Source organism: Magallana gigas, chromosome 7 (genome assembly GCF_963853765.1).
Source record: "Magallana gigas chromosome 7, xbMagGiga1.1, whole genome shotgun sequence".
Taxonomy (NCBI): Eukaryota; Metazoa; Mollusca; class Bivalvia; order Ostreida; family Ostreidae; genus Magallana; species Magallana gigas.
The window spans coordinates 19,398,171-19,424,186 of record NC_088859.1 but is presented as its reverse complement, the minus strand read 5'-3'; the positions used below and the strand labels follow the sequence as shown (position 1 = coordinate 19,424,186).

Below are 26,016 nucleotides of genomic sequence, written 5' to 3'. Positions count from 1 at the left end.
TAAGACAATAATTATTTTGAAAAAGACATATCCACAAACCCAGCCCCTCTTTCTAAATATACGTATTATAACCACTCACTTCCACCAAGAAATAATAAAAAACCCAAATAAAAGAATAGAAAAACACAAACGCTGAGTCCTTTTGCGAAATCACTAAATTTTTTGTCAGCTTCATGTATTACTTCATGCTCTGTTTTGATTGGCTCCTTCACACAGCTTGGCACAGCTCGGCACTTTTGTGAATGCTAGGTTAACATTTGGTAAAATACGTCGGATGTACATGTATTGATATCATGGTTCAATTTTTTCAATTCTCTAAAAAAGGTAAGAAAATCTGATATCTTTGAATGGGTAGAGCTCACAATGTATTATATTTATGAAAACTAATAGTACTAAGAAGCGACCCGCTGCAGGTTTAAGACATTGTTCAATAAGTGTCGGAATGTCGGAAAAAGGTGAGCTCTATTAAACATATTAACTGATTTCCGGTTTTCAGGAGCCCACTTCCGGTCTTGATTCTAGCACTGCTCACGTGCTGATGGAAGAACTGAAGGACTTTGCCTCTCAGTACAACAAGACTTTGCTGATTACCATACACCAGCCTTCCAGTCAAATCTTCCACATGTTTTCTACACTACTCTTACTTGTCAGGGGTCACGTGAGTATTATTTTTAATATGATTGGTTGTCATGAAAACACATTTTATTGATAAACACGTTACAAAAGACACAGTCCAGTATAAATTCCCTCTCTCAATAAAAATTGAATGTTTAATGTAATTTTCAAGTTTTTAATAGATTTTTCAATGTCGAAAGATTACATTAAAAGTATCAAAACCCATTTTCAGTAAAATTGTGCTAAACATTTGATTATAACTAATTTAATATAGATTGGTTTTATATTACAGGCAGCCTACTTTGGGGGTGCGCAAATGGCATTGAAATACTTTAGTGACCTCGGCCTTGACTTTCCAGGCCAATATAATCCATCTGATATCCTGTGTATGTTAAGCAATAGCTTCGTTACATATTCTTTGATTGCTTTTCTCCTCTGATCATATATAGTTCAGTTCCAAAATTATAAAATGATAAACTATTTTGAAATATTGCTATGACATGATATGCGTTATTCTTAAAATAAGCATGACTGTTTATCATAAGATGTTCTAAGAATTTAAAGTTACTGAGTATTTTTGCTTTTGAAACAACCAGTATCTTTGATTTTAATTTTCATTTTACAGTAGAATTACTTACAACAGACGGAGAAGTAATTAATAAAATCATTAAAGCATCGACATGGAAAGGCAAAATGTAATATTAAAGTATTGTTTTTAAATATTTTCTGTCAAGAATATCGAAAATTATTCGTTTTTATCACTAGTTATTAAAGAAGAAGTTTTAACGATAGAGTAATGAAAACTTAACTGTTCAATATTCAACTGTAAATTTATTTACACATTTAGACAAAACACGGAGAAGGAAAACTGTATAGGTAATGGCGTAGTTAACGGTATTCACAGTAAAGAAGGAGATGAAAATACCCAGAATTCCGTGTTGGGTCTTGGTTACTACAAAACAGGTAGGCATTTACAGGAACATGCATTAGGTTAAATAAAACTTAATAAAACATTAAATATACCGGGTATAGCTTGAAGTCCAATATATGTAATGGTTAAAGTTATATTTCACCAAAATATTTTTTTTCTTGCTAGATACATGTACATCCGAAATAGTGTTGGATATTTCCTCTTTGGAAAAAGGTGTTCAAGCAAGAGTGGAAACGACAGGACCCTCGCACAACAAGAAATGGCCGACCTCGTTTTGGACACAGTTCAAAATGCTTTCTTGGCGAAATGCCAAACAATCAAGATGGCGGATTTTTGACGACTGCGTCCTGGCGCATGCGGCAATCGTTGCTATTGCGTATTGTGTTTTGTATTATCAGATACCCGACACAATTGAGACGCTTCGCGACAGAATGGGGGCCGTAAGTAACATCCTTTTAGAGAGAATTATGGGACATAAAGGACTATATGCGGTATTATGCAATTCTTGCCCTCCAAGTTAAAGGTCCATAGAGAGTTTTAACAATTATATTTAAGATAGTTAATCTCATATTGAAATTATGTATTTATTTATATTAAACGTTTTCATACCAGTGACGTCATTATGTAGACATGACTTCATGAAGATTGTCTAATTAACCCATTTGTTTGCAAAATAACGGGAATTAGCTAATTTTGGTGACGTCTTAGATAAACAGCCATTAGACAATGAATGATGACTATGATAAGATTAATGAGAGATGTCCTCTGAACAATGTTAAAGATTTGAGTTTGATAAGATACAATTTAAAAATTGTTTACAACGGGGAGGGGAGGGGAGGGGAGGGATGCATATATTTTACCATTTCATATACATGTATAGAAAATCTAGTCCTATTTCGATTTCAAGTAAGTTTGGTCAGTGTTCATTTATTTGATTAAGAAAAAAACCCAATTTTTTTACTTGGCAGGTTTTCTTTCCTTTAGTATTTTGGGGATTTGCTATGGTGACAGACTCTGTGACTAGTTGTAAGTATTACCATTTAAGATACTAATATGACTACACCATTAGAATATATTAGCATTATTCTTTATCCAATTTTCCAATATCCGTTTTTTTCCAAATGTTTAAAGTATGAATTATCACATAAATTGAAAATTCCTTTCTTAAAAAATTTTTGTTTGTAACTTTCATAATACCATGTAAATCTTTGAAAAAAAATTTATTTTAGAAATAAAAAAATGACATGAATAATCAATGAAATTCTTCAAAATTCCGACTCATATAAATAAACATCTTGAAACAGTTATAGGAGAACGCGAAGTGGTGGTTAAGGAGAGGAAAGCAGGGGCATACCGATTGTCCGCGTACTACATAGCCAAGATGGTCAGTGAACTGCCAATGCTCATCATACTCCCTATAGTTCAACTTTCTGCCATGTATTGGATGGCTGGGATAGGAGGACCGATAACATTTGCAATGTACATCGGGATCAACCTTCTAAATTGTTTTACTAACCAGGTGAGTAAGGTTATCGTTTTGCATGTTGTATTGACAGATGTGCTTAAAATACAGTTACGAAAATAACCTTATTCAACGAAAACTTCTTTAAACATCCCAGAAATCAATTTCCAGCAATATATTAAGTTGAAATTTAGGTTGAGATAAAACATAAATATGCAGAGTAACGCAATGTCATGTTTGCATATAAATCTGAATCACGTCTTCTAATTTCAGAGCATTGGATATATTATTGGTGCTTGCGTTCCAAAGTTCAAATAAAGCATATCAACCGTGAACACAATAATGGTCCTAATCCTCATATTAGGTATTTGTCCTGTGACAAAATGATTCGCGTTAATGATATGTAACATGCATCACATACCTACCACAACGGAACTTGAATTTTATATATAATCCATGATCCCAAAACACCATTTTAAGAGTACGAAAAGATGCTTTAGTTTGACTTTATGTTTTAGGTGGATTTTACAACACTCATTTTCCTAGCTGGTTTGCCTGGGCTAAATATCTATCTTTCCTGTACTATCCATTTACAGCCATTGTGACCTTGTTGTTTGGAGACATTGAGCCTTTCAGGTAATACACTGAGTATTTTGTGGTTTTAATCTTAAAATAGTAATGCAAAGTATAATTCCTAAATTATTGTTATCCCATTCTCTTTCTTGTGACTTGTTTTTTCCTTAAAAGGGATTAATTTATTAAAGGAAATAATTCAAATTTTAAAAGCTCATGTTTGTGGTAAACAACACTTGACAATCCTGTGGTAATATGGCAAAAAGATACATGTAGCTATATTTGCATTCAATATAGTTATTTGTTGACATGCAAGTTATTAATATTTTGAAAATCTGTTTTAAAACCTGAAATATTTACGAAGCAAGTTCCTGACAACAAACAAATGCAAGATGCAAAATAGATATATTTACATGCAAGATATTTATGTCAACCCGCGAGATAACTAGGTTAACATGCGACTTATTTATGTCAACATGCAACTTTCTTACGTCGGCATACGATATAACTACATGTATGTTGAAATGCAGCATTAGAATAAACAATTCGTATGTGAAAGAAAATTATGTAGACATAATTTATGTTTCATTTTTTCATAAATAATTCATAAGTAATGAGTTTGCATAATATTTGCATGCTTACATACATATCTCACATGTTAACATAATGATGAATAACTCCCATGCTGACATAAATAAGTCGCTGTTTACATTATTATCTCGCATGTTAACATAAATAAGTTTCATGTTAATAACCTTTTTTTGTATGTGAATAATTTATTTTATTATATATATTTATTTCATTATAAATTATCATTTTATAATTTCATTGTACATAACATACGCGAAGTGTGTTGTAAATGTTTACAACAATATTCTTTGAAAGTTTATGATACCGTCTGAAAAATAAATTGAAATAACTCAATGTTACATGTTTTTTAACTATGAAAAATAAAATAAAAACCTTATTATCTTTCCATCATCTCAACATGCACGTTTCAGGATACAACACCATTGCATATGAAACAAATTGTTTAGGTAGTTATGTAAAGAACCAAGCAGCCTTTAAAAAGAGAGATAATTCTCACATAAATAAATAAAAAAATTCGTGGAACCAAAACATTTTTTGGGGGGATTGGGGATGTTGTGTGTTAGCCTGGGGAGGGTGTTCGAGGCTATTTCCTGGGGAAGGTTGGTCCCGATCACTTGAGCCCCTCCTCTTCCTCTTAATTTTAAATTTCATGATTATTTACGACAATAATTTATAGGCGATGAATCATAAAGTTGTGTTTACAAATAGAATGCTGGAAAATTTCTAAAAATTTTAAATGCACTTTTCATATTTTTTGCAGATGTGGCTCCTCCCAAACGTTTAAAAAGTGCCAAAACGAAACAGAAGTTGTAAGTGGAAGTGACGTTTTGCATAGTATGGGGATTGACATCCCTGTTTATTGTAGCATTGGAATGATGGCTGTATTGGTTGTAGTATTACGTATCATGGGGTATTTTGCTTTAAAATACAGGTTGTAAAACACACACACACAGAGAGAGAGAGAGAGAGAGAGAGAGAGAGAGAGAGAGAAAGAGATCTTAAATATGACGTCTTGTAATTTAAAGATAAAGTTATATATGTAAGTGTTTGGTCTGCAGTTAAAGTCTTTCTGTAAGTGTTCGTATGCAGGACTAATGACAGAGCATGATTGATTAAAGTTTTACTGTGTTTGATGGTAAATAACAGACACTATACAGAGAAAATTCAGAAGAGGAATGTTGCCCTCCTGAACCTTTACCTTTCTCTCACTGTTCTGTTAGATAAGTTTATCTAAATATATTGTATCGACTCTAATTTGATGAGTTATACCCATTTTTAGTATAAAATATTCACTCGGTCGCATTACTGCACATCAGTTGATTTTTCTTCGGATAAAACCCTGCACCCTGAATAAATGTGGCCAGGAGCCTTGAACTCTAACACCCAACATTTGAATTTTGTTTTGAAACATTAAAATAAATTGAATGCACAAAACATTTACCATAATTAATGCAATTGAAATAATGGATTTACTTTGTCTAGCATTGTTTTCTGATTACTGACTTTAGGGTATTTTCAGCCCCAAGTGTGTCTGTCTCCAACGTCAAAGTACAAACTATAAAGGACATCGTTGTTCTCCCAAGTTTCCCTCTCATTAGAACCTTAACGCTCCGATACTTTCATATTTATTTTTCTAGGAAATAGGTTTCATGTATTCAGTTTCGAATGTCTTCAAACGTCATGTATACACTATGTCATCATGACTGAATCATGGTTTTAACCTTAGGAATTGATGGTTTTTAGTTTATCATAAAATGTTTTTCTATGCAAGTTAGGAAAAAAATAATTTCCGTTTCTACCTACATTTTAAGGGTTTTACATTATTTAAAAAATGTAAATACTAGTACTTATACTAATGTTAAAATGACATAAGATATCAAAATAATAACCAATGTTAAAATATATAGTAGGATGTATTGAGATCTGTTTAATGATAACCCCAACACACAAATACCGGTAATATTTTATATGTTGTATAAAATGAAATATAAATGAATGGGATCAGATTATGTTACATGTATGGGTGCAATGTATATGTATTTCCCATATCTAGAACTAGAGGGGTTGCCTTATTCTTAGCACCAAAGCAAGATTCATGGTTATCAAAGCTGATCAGAGCTTCCATACATGCTGATATCATTTGTGCTCTGTCTTGTGTTACTATCATCAAGATTCATTTACCCTCTGATATGAAATTTAATATATTAAATATCCTTTCTAAAAGTTATTCAAGAACAGTTTTTTTCTTTACATGATTTTTACTATATTTCTCAACTTAGTCTCTCTTTATGATGTATCAAGCGCAAAAATATATTTTAATAAAAAAAAATAGACAAGTATAAATGTTAGGTCTATATTGACACAATTCGATGCCTCGAGTAATTGGGGATGATTTACTAACACATGAAAATCAATTGAGAAAGCTTTTTGATGTTCCCTGTAGTCTATGCCGATCCTGATAACGATTAGCGCTGCTTTTGTTCTGTCCACTCTACACCTTTCCCTATCGATAGGGAAATAACATTCTCTTCTGAACATTAATATATATTTCCTATCTTGTACCCTACCTTGACCGAGAGGAATTATTGTTTAAAAGCCGAGCGCTTCACTTTTGCTAGACGCTCCGAGAAAAAAAACGTATACTTAATATAAATTACAACTCTTGGTCATATTTTATAGGTAAGCAATATTTCATATACTTTTCAGTTATATTTGTATTGTACATACATGTATTCTTATGATCATATAATTATGTGTTCATTTTTAATTTTTAGTACATGTAACAGATTGATGTAATTGTTTACTTTAATTTGTTATTTGTTTTTTCTATGTTCTTTTGTTAGATTAAGTCATTTACATACATCCAATTGTATGCTGTTGGAATGCTTAAATGTACAAACGTATTTAGATTTGATTGAATATCTTATCTTATTGGAACATCTAAAATGACTTTTGTTAGATTTAACTGAATACTGAAATTACCCTTTTAATTATTTTTATACAACACTTTCCGGAAGTTGAAGTGCCACATGATCGGTTTTAATTTACTATGAGCTTTGTTTATACGAGTTTGCTTCCGCCAAATTTGAAAATGTTTCTACTTAATATAGGGAAAGCACTGTTTACTGAGTATTATACTATACATTTGATAATTAAATGGAATAAGATATATGTTCATAAAAACATATATTTACTGTAATTTATTCTGGGACTAATTATCATTGCATGGTTTATGATTTTGATTTATCTTTTTAATCAAAATACATGTACAGTAATGTTGTGTGTGTTTGCATTCCGCATTAATGATTTCAATACCTTTATTTTTTCAAGTCCATATGTGAAACGCACGTTACAAACTTATTATACCTTTAAGCGTATTAAAACTTATATCTTCAAAATTAAGTAATGAATATAATTTTCAGGTTTTCAATCGGTCGATTAACCTCCGGTTAGTTCAGATGGGGATGGAACCTAGATGATAAAGTGTGAAGCCCCGAGGGAAACACGCTCGTATACATGTCTATTTACATGCGGTGTTAAAATGCTTTTAACAATTTTTTTCTGATGATGCAAACAATTATTGTAATATTTATATATGTAGTAGGAAAAACAAATTGCTGACCGTTAATATGAATTAAATCATGAATTACCGCGTGTAACATAAGTCTGTTTCTAAACAAGTTTCCGGTTGGAATGACAAAGTATACAGTAATTGCGGTGTATTATGCAATATACAATCATCGTACCGTACTCGAACACTAATGCAACATTCATGCAAAATACTTTTCTCTTACTTCTCCGATCAGCTGCTGATATTGACAATAATAATTCTACCAGCTGCGCATGTACTAGAGTTGTCTGTACTTGTTTCTCTTCCGGTATTGGCTCGTAAAATTTCTTAAAGAACCTGTTAAAAGTGGACTCAAGATTTCATTTAATTTAGTTATTTATTCTCAATTATTCAATGATTAACATCTTTACAAATCCACTTTATAAAGCTACATAAACATAAAGTGTGGTATTGGCCATTTCATTTGCACATATTCTTTGCGTGAGTTTGAAATTATATAGATCACTTAATTTTAAGAGTTTCCAAATAAAGTATGTTTCTGCTATGGCTGACAGTCTATACTAGTTTGATGAACACTATTTGAATTTGAATTGTTATGTATACAAATGAATAATAATATAAGATAATGATAGTAGATAGCAATTGAAATAAAAATTAACAATAATAATTATATAAAAAATGGAAGTTTAATTACTTCAAATTATATCATCACAAATTAAAAAAAAAAGGGTATTAACACAAAAACCAGTCTTTTGATACTAATTTTTACACTATTTACACGTTACAAATATGGGATTCATTTTTAGCTGGTACCTCATTGTAAGCTTATTTCTCAACAAGACGTAAACAAACATATATGGGCATATACCAACACTTCATTCAAAATGCTAACCGATTAAAACTGTAAACAGACCTTGACATACAGCTTGGCCATATATTGTCTCTGTTCTTCTTGGCCTCTTAGAAAACTAATCGAATCGTGGTTATAATAAAGAAACACCATTAAATATGTCAGCTGGGTCTTAAATTGGTATGATGAAGGAAGCCGGTTGAGTATTTACAACCTCTGTGTTTACGCATTACACAGGTTTTAGATCTGTTTTCAACCTGTTGACAAAATCATGTAGAGTAACCTCCAGTAATACAAACACCCAATTTCCTTTGCAACAAAAGAAATCACCAAAACAATTTAATTTCAACTCGTAAGTTTTCTTCTTACATACTTACAATCAAATATTTTGGATAAAATTATACATTAGGTTGATAAAATGTATAGGTAGGCAGTTGGAATAGGAGGTGAGTGTTCGGTAATGGGAACTTAAAATCAGAGGTTATTGCAGTATATCCCTGCTTTAATATCTTGAACTCCTCTCCTACAATCATCTTCGACCATAAAGGTGACTGACTGTTATTCAAACTTTGATAATTTAATATTCTGAACTTCTAACCCTTGCACATTTTTAGCAGGCCTAAAAAAGTTATTTTTAGCGAAAGGCCTACTTTTTTTTACCTTCCTTGATGTACCCGTAATTACCAGGCTGTGAAAAGTATGCATGCAGTTCAAAATGCGCATTGCTTTTAAATACTTGTATTACAAGTAGCATAGGAAAGGATGTTATAAAGTTGGAACTTCGGATAAATCTATTTTGTTTTGTTTTAATTTCGAATCATAACTGTACGTTGATTGTGTGGTGATCCACGTCCAGATTCAGATTTCAGTGTAAAAGCCTTTTTAAATGTAAGTACATGTATGTTAAAATATTTTTATTATCATTCTTATCTTAAATGTTATAAAACCATCGTTTTTATTATTATTAAACTGATCAGTATTATAGATAGAATATATTTTGCTATGCACTGTACATGTATCTCCAAATTGGGTAATAACTTACTATATAAAATAATAACAATGCAAATTGACTCCATGGCCGTCAAGAAATAATCCAAATAAAAAGATATACCCAGCAAGATTGGGCGAATATTTCAGTATTGTCAAGAAGATACGTTAACAAATGTTGCGCAAAAACAATTTGCAACGGTTGTAGCACCGTTTCCAACTGCATATCAAGTAGTATTACACCGTCAAAATAATTGAAGAAAAAATGCAGAAAAGTTCAGCTATCAAATTTATTGAGCGACTTTGTATGCGACAGTATTAACGTTACACATATCGAGAGAAATTGTCATGAACAGAGTTTTCATTAAACAAAAAACTAAAAAGATGTACATAATAATTAAAAATAAAATCAATGGCGGTAAGTGTTTATTCGAAGGAGATAAAGTAAGTTTGAATTAAGAATATTGATGATTTGGCTATATGTCGGAAAATGGTTTTGTTTAAGGAGGAGTTTAAAATAAAAACAATAGAGTAAGCGCGGTATGATAAATTGTCTGCACAACCTTGGTGTGTTATAGGACAGACGACATCCAAAAGTAAGCATTTAATGCTTCAATTTATATTAATATTGATGTTTATTTCCATTTAGTATTTGTATCGTCGCTTTAAAGCCTTCATTTACGTTCTTAGTGAAGCCTTTATTTAATTCTTAGTCAGGGATGTAAATCATACAAAAAAAAAAGAAAAAGAAAACAGCTATATTAAGTAAACATGTCATTTATTTCGCGTTTGCGACTAAAAATATAGTGCTAGAAACTTTGTAGAGAAAAATAACGAGTATGTATGATTTAACGGTCACTTTTTATAAGTACATGTACATATCATATTGGTTATGTAAATTTGAAAGTTTCATTCAATTTTACAATAATAAATATACTAGGAATGGCAATCGATTGCAGAAATGCTAATCGGTTAATCGCAATTCGTTCAGACCGATTAACCGGTTACTCGTATCGAAATACGCATATTTTTTGACATGTTATTCTACAGCAAGCGACTCATCTTCAGTTTTAATGATACAATGAAGCGCATTGAAATGAAAACAGTTTTCGTTTGAATGGAATGTCCTAAACTTTGTATCGAACGTCAAGTGTTACATAAGACACGCCTATTTCTTTTTTAACGAGGAAAACAGTATTCGTAACAATGCTTTCGGAACCGCTCATTTCATTCAAACATTGTGCCCTGTATAAAATTAAAATAATCATTAATATCAACAGCACATTATTTGTCTTTACATGATAAAGAAGATGGGGGAATAAGGTAGCGCAAACACCTAAATGGTTTAGTCGTAAAATACAATTTCAAAATTATTTTTTTTAAGTATAAGTTAACTTAAGTATATTTGACATGTTATAATACAAGTTTACAAAGGGAAAATTCCTAACTATATTCAGTTTAGAATATTTTAACTAAAGATAAGAAAAAAGATCATACAGTTTTAATTGTATCGAACCCACAACTAAAAAACCCTAGTTCTATAAGTTCCCTTATATCTGGTGCTCTAACCACTGAACCATTTCATTCACAAAGAAAATGTGTTGTTTAAATGTTTCATCAGATGCGATAACATCGTGAAAAATTGGCGTAAAGTGACAAAAATTCATGTTTTGAGATATCTATTTCAAATAAAAATTTAAATTTTAAATGCATTGTGATAATTTTTTCTGAAAATCATATATTATGTAGAGCGTGAGCGAATTCAATAGTAGACATTGGCGTTCTGGTAGAATTTTATAATTTAGTACTCTGTATAAATTGGCCAAGAAGCTCTTTTTACATTTTTTGAATTATTTAATGTGCGATCAGTCCCTTCAAGAAGTCATGAATGAAGCTTTATAACATAGCTCAATATGCAAGAACCTAGCCAGTACGTTCCTTCAGAGCATGTCTTCATTCTATCCAATGTATTTATTTATATGACATATGCTTTTATTAGATATTGGAACTACACAGAGGTCGTATCACTATTCGCATGTTCAGCCTTTTTATTCCTTGAACTAGAGGCAAAAGGCATTGCGTAGATATCTAAAATGCACGGTAGTGTTCCCTATTATTTTTTTAAACAATTAGAAGTCTATATTATATCAAAACATTTTGTTGTTTGGAGCTTTTTCAAATTTTGAAGCTTGTACAGCAAAGTACATTGAAGCGTTTAATAGGGGCTTACTCTAGAAAAGTTTCTACGTAATGTTTTGACTGACCTTTGTCCAATCAGATCGTAGCTGGGCGGAGTTGAGACATTATCGCTCGTGACTTAACTTGAGAGAGAGAGAGAGAGAGAGAGAGAGAGAGAGAGAGAGTTATAATGGGGAAAATTATAGTCTAGATGAGGCAGATAAGCGAACTATCTATCGACAATAGCTATAAAGTGACAAATGAAGGTCTAGTATATGAAACTTTGAAGTATTTTTAAATTCTTTAACCGGGGAACAACGATGTCTATATATAGATACAATGTAATGTGAGGAGGTAATGTCAAACATCGAAGACTGTGCGAATATTTAAGAAACTGTATTTATTACTTACAAGTGTTACCGTTAGTATCCTCATCAAAGTTTGCCAAATCTTCCTGGAATTAAACATAGGTTGTAAATTTACTTTGTATAAAAACTTTCATCATGGATACTAACTCAGTGTGAAACATTCTTTACCTTAGGACAAATTTGTCCGCCATTGATTTATTTTTCCACTAAGCATCCGCCTCCGTTGCCTTTCCTTTTCACTTAATCTAAATTCATAAGTGATCATTCGTTCGCATTTCAAAATATTTAATGCCCGTATTCTCGGACTCCATGCTAGGAAATTTAGATGGTTTGTTACGTCATTCTTATATAGGTACATGTTGTCGACGGCGCGCGGCCAAAGAAATTTTCTCAATCGTTCTTTAAAACGCGTTAAAGTTATACCAATATAGGATATACATGTAATTTTTATATTCAGACCTTGAATAATTTGTTTGCAAGTTAATAACTAATGATAATTTCTTGATCGGCACCACTTATAATTTACTCAGTTCACTCTCTCTCTCTCTCTCTCTCTCTCTCTCTCTCTCTCATTCAAGTCACGAGCGACAATGTCTTAACTCCGCCCAGCTACGATCTGATTGGACAAAGGTCAGTCAAAACATTACGTAGAAACTTTTCTGGAGTTTGTCCCTATTAAACGCTTCAATGTACTTTGCTGTAATTTATTGAAAAATACAAACCTTAAAAAAAGACGTAAATTCATGACGCGGCGTTGTCACGTATATATCATACTAAAAACATCAATATCTTGTTAATTAAGAGTTCAACAAAATTTAATAGAAATTTTAATTCAAATTAGAATTTAGATACGGAAAATGTTGATGTATCATTTTTGACAATACAACTCCAGTAAGAAGCACGGTACATAGAGTGACATTTCTTTTGGATCAACCCTTCTACTTAACATACTTCAGTGTTACAAACCGATCTTTTGTTGAATATACCTTTTTTACAATTTAATTTATAGAAAAAATTATTAGATTTGTTGACATTTTAATTTTGCAGTATCTTATCTCACCTCATATATGCATTTTACACTCCTTATTCACCCATCTTTTCTAAAATGTTCTAGTACTCTTTGCTATTTGTAGTACGCACATTAAAATCATATTATATGAAAAGCTGAACAGAAAAGGCAGTGACCTACTGTTTTAACATTTATTATAATTAACACCTACTAATCAATATTGACGCTATCAAACAATAGAACAACCGGACGTTCAATTCCAGCATGTTTGTCGAAGTGGTCCATAAATTGTGAAAATGTACTTCTATCCATCCATCCCTTAGGTGTATATGCTATCTGAGACCCCTCAATAGATCCGTTCGGAGGGTTATATCCTTTTGGGCTTGGTTCATCAGGGTATACAAAATGTGGTTATTTATTTATTTGACCTGCAGCAACTCCACAGAACATGACACTTAGGCGTTGCTTTCCACAGGAAATACGAGGAACATTTAAGTCTTCCCGAGTAGGGCTTCGGTCTTGTTGCCATCCATATTAAATCCATCTAAACGTATGATATGAGATGTGAAATATAAATGTCTCATCTGCATTCCAAATTCTAGCTGGTTGATCTATTAGGCCTTTGCTTTGAAGTAATTCTTTGAACATGGTGTACCATGGATATATTTACTTTTTCCAGTGTCTTTGAGATAACACAACGAATAGATTTTGTTATGTATAGTCCACTATGACTTCATCAATGTATTTCAATATTTAACCGATCAATTACTGAAAATTATATAAATATACATGAAAGCAATAAGGAATCATTCTTTGAATATTATGAAGTGATCAAATACGATCGGGCGTGATCAAATCTACCATAAAGCCCTTCGGGCTTTATTGGATTTGATCACTCCCGGCCGTATTTGATCACCTCATAATTATAATACTCAAAGAATGCTTCCTTGTTCCTTTAGTTAAGTTACTATCGTCGTTAAGTACAAAATGTCTTTCGCTCGCGAATCAAAACATTTCTGTGACATCCTGAGCACTTAACAGTAACAAATGTATTCACTGAAAGACACTACATTAATTATCATTAAAATTATACAAGCCACACCCCTTGAAATTTTGATATAAAATATAATTAATTTTCTACACCATTTAAGTATCATAAGAAACATATTCTTTCATTTGTGGTTTCTGAAGACACTTTCCATGAAATAATTACCGTCTTCCTTGGATTGAATTTTTTTTCTTTCAGTATTGTTTATTCAAATATAAATTCAAAAATGTAAAAAAAAATAAAAAATGATGCGATATGCCTAATATCGGTAAAGTTATTAGACTTTAGATATGTTAAACTAATATCAGCTAAATAAGAGATGAATGCAGTGGTATAACTTTGATTTTATCAAAATAATTCGAGTCTACGGTTCTTCCTAAGATCTCTTTTACCCTACTATAGTTGACCTCAGCTTACAAGTTTGGGTATGCATTTCTCAATTTTAGACATGCAGGTTTAAAAGACACATGATGCCATAAAAATATTTCACTCGCCATGCTATGTAGAGGAAGATGACATTTATATGAAAAAAAATTAAACTGTCTTTGATAACTAATTTCTGTTTAGGGTTTGCTCTAAAAACGGTAAGCTTTTTAAAAAAAAGCTAAACTTGTGCTTCCTTTTAGAATCACACTGCAGTCTTGGGCTTTTTAAAACAATCCCCCCCCAAAAAAAAAAATTCATCAGAAAGGAACAAGGAGTGTTACATGCAGGTAATGCACTACAATCATTTTATGTTATTTTTTTCTGTTTCTTTCTTAATTGTTTTTAATTAAGCTTGCAGAAATCAAAATGTAAAACTAGTATAATTTATATTAAAGTTTTTGAATTCAAAAAGATAAGGATGCTTGCCAGTAAACAAATTAACCATCAAATCTACGTTAAACTTTCAGAAATGTTTTGTTCAGGCATTAATTAATAATTATTAATTAATAAGAAAAAATCATATGATTATTTTACCTTTTAAATTTGGAAATACTCCTACACGACTTTTTACATAGAGCTCTTCTTAAAAAAGAAATCTTAACAGTCTAAAAATGACAGCGACAATCGAGCCCTAGCTCTTAAAACTATCTATCGTTCTTTTCAAAAATGTTTTTGTTCTCATAGATGCCAATTTTTAAAAAAATGTGTAATTGACACTACTAGACATAATTTATTAGACAAATTAATTCTAATTAACTAAATACATGTATATTACCGTTATTTGATGTATTGAATTTATTAACATATTCAAACTTTACAATTTCTTACTTGCAACCAAAACAGATTTTCAGCTTACTCATACAGGATATCAAAAACTACAATGAAGTGGAAATATCCTTCTTTGTTTAGATTGTGTTTTGATTAAAATTTGAGTTAACGGGGACGGCCACCAAACCTTCGTAAACATTGGACAAGGTTGTGCTGGGATAAATCTACACGTTATGAAAAGTTTTAGATAGATGTTGCAATATATAAATAGTGCCTGTTTGGGAGGGTAAAAGTTAAAATTGACACCCCGAGGAAAACATTGTCCACCGACGCCAGGCGGACATTGACAATGGTTTTCGAGGGATGTCAATTTCAACTGTTATCCTCCCAAACAGGTACTATTTATTTTATTATACTGAAAGTCTTAATATTATAGAATTTTTTACTGCTTTTATATAGAAATGATGTGAATTCAACGCCGAACCGTACGCGCATAATTTACGCGCATGTAACAATTCGTTGTGTTATCCGTTGCTAAGTGTGTTGCTAACGCTGAGGGTAATAGACCGGATTGTCAACTATGTCTTAACCAATCAGATGTCAGTATATAACATGAAAGTATAATAAAACATATTAGCATTTTATGGAATGTACTTACCAAAGATTTTGAAATATTTTAGCCAAGTCTACTTTTTTCCTTGTGCATTGTTAACTGTGTTTTGTAATATATTATTGTTTTTGTGCCAAAAAATTAATTAACACTACATGTGCGTGCGTTGTATGCCTATACTAAGTTCATTTCCTCTGCATAATTGTTCTTTATGCCACAGCATGCGGTCTTTGTACAAACACGTATGAGAGTTCATCCAAAAGTAATGTCAGGTTGGGCTAACTGTGACAGACTTCACACTTTAGTGGAGAGTGTGTAAGGTTGGGTTAACTAGGACTCTACACGTTATTGGAGAGTGTGTAAGGTTGGGTTAACTAGGACTCCACACGTTAGTGGAGAGTGTGTAAGGTTGGGTTAACTAGGACTCCACACGTTAGTGGAGAGTGTGTAAGGTTGGGTTAACTAGGACTCCACACGTTAGTGAAGAGTGTGTAAGGTTGGGTTAACTAGGACTCCACACGTTAGTGGAGAGTGTGTAAGGTTGGGCTAACTGGGATTTGTTTGACATTATTTTTCGATCAACGATTGTATTTCTCGCATACAAAATATAATAAGCATTTATGTAATATTGTTGATATGTCTAGGATTGATAGAAAAATATAAAACTTGGTTGTGTGTATGTACTGCCATTTATTTTTGCTAATAAGAAAAATTAGGCAATAAGGGGAGGTCTTCAAACAGTCATAATATCCATTACCAGACATTGAATGTAAGTTATAAAAGGTGAGCAAATGACCTCCCCCATATTAAACAAAGATGTATACATTATAACATGTACCAAATATACATGCAACAAAAATATTGTTGAACAAAAACAGCATTTCATACATCAACAGCAACAAACATGTATAATACATTGCAAAATAAATCCCCAACTACACTGGTGATGAAGGGGAAGGAGGGTGGGTTGACTGCGGTGTTTACAAAATTGTTGACAGCTGACAGTTAAAGTGACGTAGTCAAAACATCGCGCGACTAAATGCCGCACTCTGATTGGCTAATGTAGACAAAAAGGAAGATCAGCTAAATACTCAAAAGTACTCAACAATTAGAATTACAATTATATTATGACTAGACTACTATTTTTGGTACCAGCATAAAAATAACATATCACAATTTACATAAATGCTATTATTTACAATAATGCTGTATTATGTAATATTGTTGATATGTCTAGGATTGATAGAAAAATATAAAACTTGGTTGTGTGTATGTACTGCCATTTATTTTTGCTAATAAGAAAAATTAGGCAATAAGGGGAGGTCTTCAAACAGTCATAATATCCATTACCAGACATTGAATGTAAGTTATAAAAGGTGAGCAAATGACCTCCCCCATATTAAACAAAGATGTATACATTATAACATGTACCAAATATACATGCAACAAAAATATTGTTGAACAAAAACAGCCACCAAAAGCAAACAGCAGGTTTGCACAAAAAGACCCCACACAAAGTGGACTAGCCAGATCATGGTAGTCAACAAAATGAAATATGGCAGTACATACAACACATATGGCAATGACTAACCCCTGCCTTATATAGAGATATAGATATTAATATATCATGAAGGCACAGATTAACCAAACCAGTTTGAATACCACTAGGAACATCTTATTTTTAATTACCTTGCAAGTATAAACACATCAGTTGACTTCTGCCCTGTGTTAAAATAACAGCCGCTATATAATATACATGTTAAAAGTTTGTTATACTATCAAACATGTTTTAAAGACAGATATACATGTAATCAAACATTTTCAGATGAACCAGTAGGCACATATGTTACTCAAATGACAAAATCAAACAACAGAAACAATGGTTAAAAAAACAAAACAAACTATACAGCATATAAACACATCAGTTTACTTCTGACCTGTGTTATGTTATGTGTAACCACATCATGCACATAGTATAGATAAATGTTATACATGAATCACACTTTGAATAATGTCCAATATAAGACAAATGATAGGGAATTGTGATGAGAACTGAATTTTGACATACAACAAATCTATGCATTGAATTAAAAACACAAACAATGCATATCAGATACAATTATAATACACAGCAGTTAACTTCTGAACTGTGAAAATCTTACAATATTACAATATTTACAATAATGCTGTAGCAAGTTCCTGCCTTTGCATATTTAGTCTGAAATTTTTTTTTCTTCAATGCACACGTATTTAGCCGTATATATTAAATTTGAAGTCACACTGTAACTCGAAATAAAATTTCAATTAATTATGAGAGCACTGAACTGGACATCCGACATTCAAATCAATGTATGATGCAATATATCATTTTGTATGTTGTTATAACCTTTAGGGTTATTGAATCACGTTTTTGAGTTTTTAGAAAAATCATATTCTTTTCAGTCGGAATGAAAACGAAAGCGAGGGACACCCTTTTAACTTTCACTGACATTAACCTGACTTTAAAAGAAAAGGCTATTCTCACAAACATCAATGGAGAAGCCAAAAGTGGACAGATTTTGGCGATCATGGGTCCCTCAGGTGAGAATCTAAAAGTTTCTAAATGATAAACTATAAATAATTAATGATTTACAACACATGTAGGAACTGTTTCAAAACTTTTAAAAGGGTTTTTCCCGTACATACGAAAGACGAATAGGGTCATATAGAAAAGTATGTTTATCTCGTAATAGCGAGAAAAGATATCGTAATTACGACATAAAGATCACGTTATGCTATTACGAGTTAATTATTTCGCTATTACGAGAAAATATCTCGTTAAATCGAGAAAAAATCTCGTTATTATTAGTATATTATCTCGTTTTTACGAGAAAAGATTTCGTTATTGCGAGTTATTAACTCGTTATGTAGAATTTTGTAGTATAAGTATTTAGCAATTGGTAAATGTATTAGTAATACACTGATAATTTAAACAAACGTTAGAAGTGGTTTTGATGTTTTAGACTATGCAAACTGCATCAAAGTACCTACATTGTAACTGGTGTAGACGACATTTCGTGTCACAAAATTACATGCATGTACAAGATGTGTACATTTTTGTCCCAAAAGTTTAAATCGGAAGAATATTACAGTGTGAAATTATTTAGATTCGTTGGGGCCAATGCTTGCAAATTGTGTTCTTTTCGGGGGGGGGGGGGGCTTATTTAGGGTTGAGGGTGTAAATTCGTTGAAATTTAAGCCACCATGCATTCTAGGGATTAAACTGTATACAAAAATGTTAAAATAAATTTCATTACGTCCAAGGTTCAGGAAAAACATCTCTCCTCAACATTCTGGCAGGGGATCTTCCAATGTCATCAGGAACTGTAACCGTGAATGGAAAGCCCTTTACAAAGTTACAAAAGCGAAAACTTGCTTACGTAATACAGAGTGACATTTTTTTGACAAAACTCACTCTGAGGGAGACATTATACGTAAGTTATTTGGCGTCGTATTTCGTTTCATACAATGCATGTACATGTATTTCAAAGATATAAAATAAATGAATGATGAATGATTTTGTGTAGATTTAAGAGGTGATTCCTTGTTTTTTTCATGCGACTCAAAGTTTACCGCCATGATTCGACTTCCTGATCACGTGTCAAAAGCAGACAAAATGGCGCGAATCGATGAAATTGTGGATGCGCTTCATTTAAGAAATTGTCTGGACACAAGTAAGACAATCTTAATGGTTTTTGTATTGGTTTTACCTATGTATGTACGTATGATGAAAATAAAAAAGACTTTGGCGACATTTTATACTAATCTTTCTAAAGAAGATATGTCGTACTGTCCTTTACAAAAATTTAGATTAGCGGAAATCAAAATTTGTTCATGATAACTTTTGTAAAGGACAGTACTATTATCATATTATATGAAATTATTTAATTTTAGTCATTGGTGACTTCATGCATCGTGGATTGAGTGGAGGAGAGAAAAAGAGAGCTAACATAGCGTGTGAACTTCTCACAGATCCTAACATTATGTTAATTGATGTACGTATCCTTACAAATATCATATACCCGCTAACCGGTACTTAATGGATTACTTGTACAATACATCTTGATATACTGTTGTGTAATGAACATTCTATATTTTGTTATTTAAGCGAAAGTTGTCCGTTTTTGAAATGGGTATTTTGGACCGTAAGCTTCCATTTTTGATTTACAAAATTACAGTAAAGCACGTTTATCGCTTTGGAGACCGATGTCAAGAAACTCAATGAAACTTCTTTAACACAGAGATGAATCTTAGTTTTCTAAGAAATTAAAAAAAAAATATGTCGGATATATGGCGGAAAATTACTTATTTTGAAAAACACACACTTCCACCAAGAAATAATAAAAAAAACCCAAATAAAAGAATAGAAAAACATTATCGTAAACCCAAACGCTGAGTCCTTTTGCGAAATCACAATTTTTTTTGTCAGCTACATGTATTACTTCATGCTCTGTTTTGATTGGCTCCTTCACACAGCTTGGCACAGCTCGGCACTTTTGTGAATGCTATGTTAACATTTGGTAAAATAAGTGGGATGAACATGTATTTATATTTACATTCTACTGTGTTTTTACATTAAATTCCGTGATGTTTAAATGCCTCTAAATGCAACAAGTAGTCAAAGGTCAAATTGACGAGTTTTATTATGACGTCACAAACGTTGAACGCTGTAAACTGCAACGTCACAAGCGAAAATCAAAGTTCACGCTTGTGGCTGTTACTGTGGCTCTTCCATTAATGTTAACTTACCCTTAGGATAAGATCGGAATTTTAAGGTATAATTCACATTTGCAGACAAGGCAAGAAGTTAAAAAATGTAAATATAAGCATTAAATCATGATTTTTTTAAGTATACACTCTCATAACTGCCGCGGTGTGTGCATACAAATTTTCATAACGCGCTAACGCGCGTTACTCAATTTGTATGCACACACCGCGGCAGTTATGAGAGTGTATACTTCAAAAAATCATGATTCAATGCTATAATAAGACCGCAGAACATTAACTGGCAAGATTGGAAATATACAGCGTACGTCAATTTCACTTGTTGCAGTCAAAACATTTGAAATGGGCGGGAACAAATTGATACGGACGTCTGAGAAAACATTCGATTGAAACTGTACAAGTAGTTATAGGAATGTATTTTCAATCCACCTCGGCATTTCTTACTTGCTATATACATGTTAACTAAAGCGATCGAAAAACATTATATTTAGTATCAGCAAAGTGATTAAAAAAATTATTTTACCAATAAGTATATAATCAGCAAATATGAGAAGACCTCAATTCGGGAGAGATAATACGCAAGGCAAGGCATTGTCCGATGACTTCAGAGAATCGAATCAGTCGTCACAAGTCTGATATCAAGTGGGCTTTATTCCCAGAGAAGAACAATCAAAGTTCCCATTAATAAGATTAAAATTATAACCAATAATAGAATATATAATTAAAAATGTTTCATATAAGAAGTCATCGGACAATGCTTTGCCCTGCGTATGATATCTTCGAATTGGTATTTTTTCACATTTGCTGATTATATACTTATTGTTAAAATAAAATGTTTTTCAACCGCTTTTCTGATACTAATTAAAATGTTTTTCGATCGCTTTACATTAGTATGCAAGTTAGAAATGCTGAGGTGGATTGAAAATACATTTCCTATACCAATGTTTTCTCAGACATCCGTGTCAATTTGTTTCCGCCCATTTCAAATATTTTAACTGTAACAAGTGAACACACGTAAGCTGTATATTTCCGATCTTTCCAGTTAATGTTCCGCGGTCTTATCATGATTCATTGCTTTCCTCTAAAAAACACTACTGAATTCAAAATCCATTGATATTCCCAAAAATTGACTGACATTGTCTGACATCCACTGTACATTGACTGTACCTCACTGTACATTTCACTGATTTCAACTGTACCCCACTGTACCCCACTGTACATTTCTACTGAACAACACTGTATCCCACAGTACATCACTGTACAGTCCTACTGACTTCCAATGTACCCCACTGTACGCCACTGTACAGGGCATTGACCAGCACTGTATCCACTGTACGCCACTGTACCGGGCACTGACCATCACTGTACCCCACTGTACTATTAATTTGAAAAAAAAAGTATGATTTTTAAATCTTCAGTATATTTTTTTTCTTCAATATTTATTTTAATTATGCTGTATATAGCATTAACATTATGCATTGATACAACTTGACAGAAGAATGCAACAGGTCGTTAAATTTATTTATTATGTTTTACTTATTAACGTCTATTGTTATTGAATGTTACGATCACAAAATTATGATAATGTTCCTAGCTATCAGGTGAAAGTTCTGAATTTATCATGGTGAATCTGATTATCAAACAAGTGCATGTCAATATGTTTATTCTGCCAGTCATTGGAAAATACCCCCCCCCCCCCCAACCAGCAAGGTAAATTATCATTCCTTATTGATGATATACGACAATCCCTCGTTTAAATGATCGGGTCGTTAAGTCTCTGTGTCTCATGAGCTGTCTTTAACCCACTGAAAAACTGTCAATAAAACACTGAATCCACAAAATATATTCATGCTTGTTCGTGTACACATGTCCATGAATCATGACTGCGCGCTTGACTGCTCCGGTACATTTTGAAGAAAGCGTGCGAGTTTCTACCTCATATGTTGATTTCTTTTGATTAAAATATTTGAAAATACATTGCAAATGTTGGGTTTTAATTTTACAAAATAACGTATACTGCAGAATGCATTTTAAATTTTAAACAGAGAGAGAGAGAGAGAGAGAGAGAGAGAGAGAGAGAGAGAGAGAGAGAGAGAGAGAGAGAGAGATTACATGTATATCACTTTCTGACTGCATTGTATTGGTATCATATGTAGTCGTAGAAAAGCTCATAATAAAATCTATGCTGGAACTGGCGGTTGTGATGCCGTAAGGGGGATTTTAACGTGCTTATTCCGTTCTGAGTCCGGGCTTCAATTTTTAGCACTAGAAAATTCATAAGAGAGAGAGAGAGAGGGAGAGAGAGAGAGAGAGAGAGAGAGAGAGATCAATCAGAAATCGATTGGTGTAAAAAAAAAAAGATTGTCTATTAATGTGCTTATTTTACATACTGATTATTTTTCTTAAGTCTCAAGTTTATATCTTTCAACTAACTTCCGGGTTAAAAAAAAAATCTGCAAACTTTAAGTCGCAAAATAAAATTTAGTACGCTTAATACACTTCCCTGTTTTCTTCATCTACTTGCAAATTGATACCCCTTGCAGTACTGTGCTTTGTCGAAACGAAATATGTTAAGCATGAATATTATGTTAATAAAATTAATGCATTTTTGTTTAATTTTGACCTCGGTGTGTAATAACTATTAAATAGATATAATAAATCCATCCCACTTTTGTAAGCATTACATGCAAGTAGTCCTAATTTTAAAGGCCGAACATTTTACAAACGCCCCCTTTTTTGTCTGTACAAACTTCAAAATGATGCCGCATGTCAATCAAGTTTGAAACAATAGCACCCAGTTTGATTGACGTGATCGTCCGAGCGTGATTTTGCCAGGTCCGCGGATTTCTGTTTACTAGCAATTAACAACGTTATCTTTGATATCTTCCGTCATGTATTAAAGGGGGGAATTGAAAATTGATTTTTAAACATTACCAGTATTAAAATTAATTTTGAAAAATAATTATTCAGTGATTGAAAATACGAAAAATTTATATTTGAATTATGTTGAATATGTGTGACCTAATAAATTCCACGAGAATGCATGGACAGCTCCAAAATATATACAATTTTCTTTTTACAACAAACGTATAATATGCTACTAAAGCTATATTTACTGGTAAGAAGTTGGTGCGTGTAAACGCCACTCCATGGAAAACGAACTCCATTAATTGTCGATGTGTAATGGCTGTCTTTACATTCCACATTCTTACTGATCGTATGGTTTTCGTATACTATTATAATAAATTGTTAAAATTAACTTTTTAAACAATGTCAAGTGCTAAACACAGTGTACTGAGTTATACTTTTATAGCAGAATTAATTTACTGCATTATTTCAATTGTGCTTTACCCACGTGTGCTTAGAGAAAATTCGGACGACACAGACCATTTCCGTATAGAATCGCTTCGTATGGTCATTAGAACAATAAGATATTTAAACTAAGACCAATTTTGACTAATTCTTTATTTCCTGTGTATTAATTTGCTTCCTGTGTATAGCGATTAGCAACGTTCACGACCACAGGTAAACTGCAAGCCCCGGAGGCTTTCACACCTCTAATAATTAAGCCCCGCCCTCACCTGAGATTTACCACCCGGTAAAAATGTTCGACCTTTAAGTAAATAAAAATAATCTTTTAAGAGAGATTCTAAATGATTATGATCCTAGGAACCCGGCAACCGTAATGGTTTTTTAAATCAAAAGTGAAAATTCAGATTTTTGTTTTGACAGTGTATTTCGCCGACGTTTACATCTGTTTATATCTAGGCTACAACACATATACACAGGTGGTCAGCTTTCACACCTTGACGCAGTCAGCCGGTCGTGTGTATAGTCTGCGCCTTTTTCTGTTAGTTCTGAGTTTTCCGTTGTTCTCAGACAGACAAGATTTTTATCGGTAGACATACACAAAGAAGGAGACAGTACATCGTCGATATAAAAAATTACTTTTTAGCGTTGACTTTCATTCATTAAGAATTTTTAGGACATTCCATAGGCGTCGGAACCGGGGAGGGGGGGGGGGGGGGCTTAGCCCCCCCCCCCCCACTTTTTTTGCAAAGTTAGACCTAACCATTAGGTACATAGCATCATAGAGGGTTCAACCCCCCCACTTTTTCTCGCAGCAAAGATAATTGTTCCTAAATCTATCTCGAAAGAGTGAGAAGTTGTAGTCATAGATAAATCTCAGGTGAGGGCGAGGCTTAATTTCTAGAAAACCTTCGGGCTGGAAGTCTACCCGTATGCGGTCGTGAACGCTGTTAATCACTATACAGAGGAAGCAAATATTACACAAGATATAAATGATTAGTCAGAATTGGTCTTTGTTTGAATATCTTATTGTTCTAAAGACAACACGAAGTGATTTTATACGGAAATGTTACGTGTGGTTCGTCTCGAAGTGTGTAAAGCAAAATTCAGTAAACTGCATGTGTACATGTAATTCTGCCCTCAAATATTTAATTTGGTACTTTCTGTTTAGCACTTGACATTGTTTAAGACGTTAATTTTAACATATATAATTGTGTAAGAAAACCATACGATCAGTCAAAATGTTGAATATAAAAGCAGCCATTATACGATGACAACTAATGGGGTTCGTTCTCAATGGAGTGACGTTTTCGTTCAACAAGTTCCAATTGTCTGTATAACCAGTAAATACAGCTTTAATAGCTCATAAGTTTGTTTTAAAAAGAAAATTTTATACGCATGATTTGGGCTGCATGCTCATTCATCTTCGTGGAATTTATTATGTCACAAACATTCAACTTGATTCAAATATAAATTGCGTATTTTCAATAACTGAATAATAAAAACATTTTCCCGAGATATTTCAACATAAGAAACGCAATTATCATCACGATGATTTACCATGGGATTTTAATCCTGGGTTGAATTTTTGAAAAAAATCTGGAATATACTATCAATAATTAGAAAGTTTAAAAAAATACAATTTTGTTTGGTTCCGGTGACGACTGGACATGCCGGATAAATCATTGATACCTTTGCTGCACATCTGCATCTTGAAGTTTATCATATAGCAAATCTTAGTTACTCAATCACTTTCCGTTATTGAGTCTTGCACAGAAAAAATTAGAAAAGATTCTGAAAATATCTGAGATACCTCAGTAGAAAAAAGCAATATTCATGTATATACCATTACAATATTGCGATGAAATTTAAAAAAGAGTCTGGACAATTCATATCGAAAATTATAAAAGTAAAAAGTACAATTTTGTTTGCTTCTGGTTACGACCAGAACTGACA

At 32.5% G+C, this 26,016-nt stretch overlaps 2 protein-coding genes across 2 annotated transcripts in view; both read left to right on the top strand.

The window, feature by feature from the left end:
- The first annotated feature begins 478 nt into the window (after positions 1 to 478).
- On the top strand, positions 479 to 3,374 carry LOC136269962 (uncharacterized). The gene is made up of 8 exons (XM_066065910.1): positions 479 to 658; positions 908 to 1,001; positions 1,241 to 1,310; positions 1,463 to 1,578; positions 1,712 to 1,986; positions 2,515 to 2,572; positions 2,851 to 3,065; positions 3,282 to 3,374. Exons 1-8 carry the CDS (start codon positions 539 to 541, stop codon positions 3,324 to 3,326), a joined length of 993 nt encoding a protein of 330 aa, XP_065921982.1. The 5' UTR covers positions 479 to 538; the 3' UTR covers positions 3,327 to 3,374.
- Positions 3,375 to 8,723: 5,349 nt separating this feature from the next.
- The window catches only part of LOC105327947 (uncharacterized), a 39,836-nt gene continuing 22,543 nt past the window's right edge, over positions 8,724 to 26,016 (top strand). Inside the window, exons 1-5 of the mRNA XM_034457158.2 lie at positions 8,724 to 9,481; positions 18,430 to 18,567; positions 19,291 to 19,460; positions 19,595 to 19,700; positions 19,921 to 20,021. Coding sequence (XP_034313049.2) covers positions 18,435 to 18,567; positions 19,291 to 19,460; positions 19,595 to 19,700; positions 19,921 to 20,021 — 510 coding nt within the window. The 5' untranslated portion in view covers positions 8,724 to 9,481; positions 18,430 to 18,434. The remainder of the gene's footprint in view (positions 9,482 to 18,429; positions 18,568 to 19,290; positions 19,461 to 19,594; positions 19,701 to 19,920; positions 20,022 to 26,016) is intronic.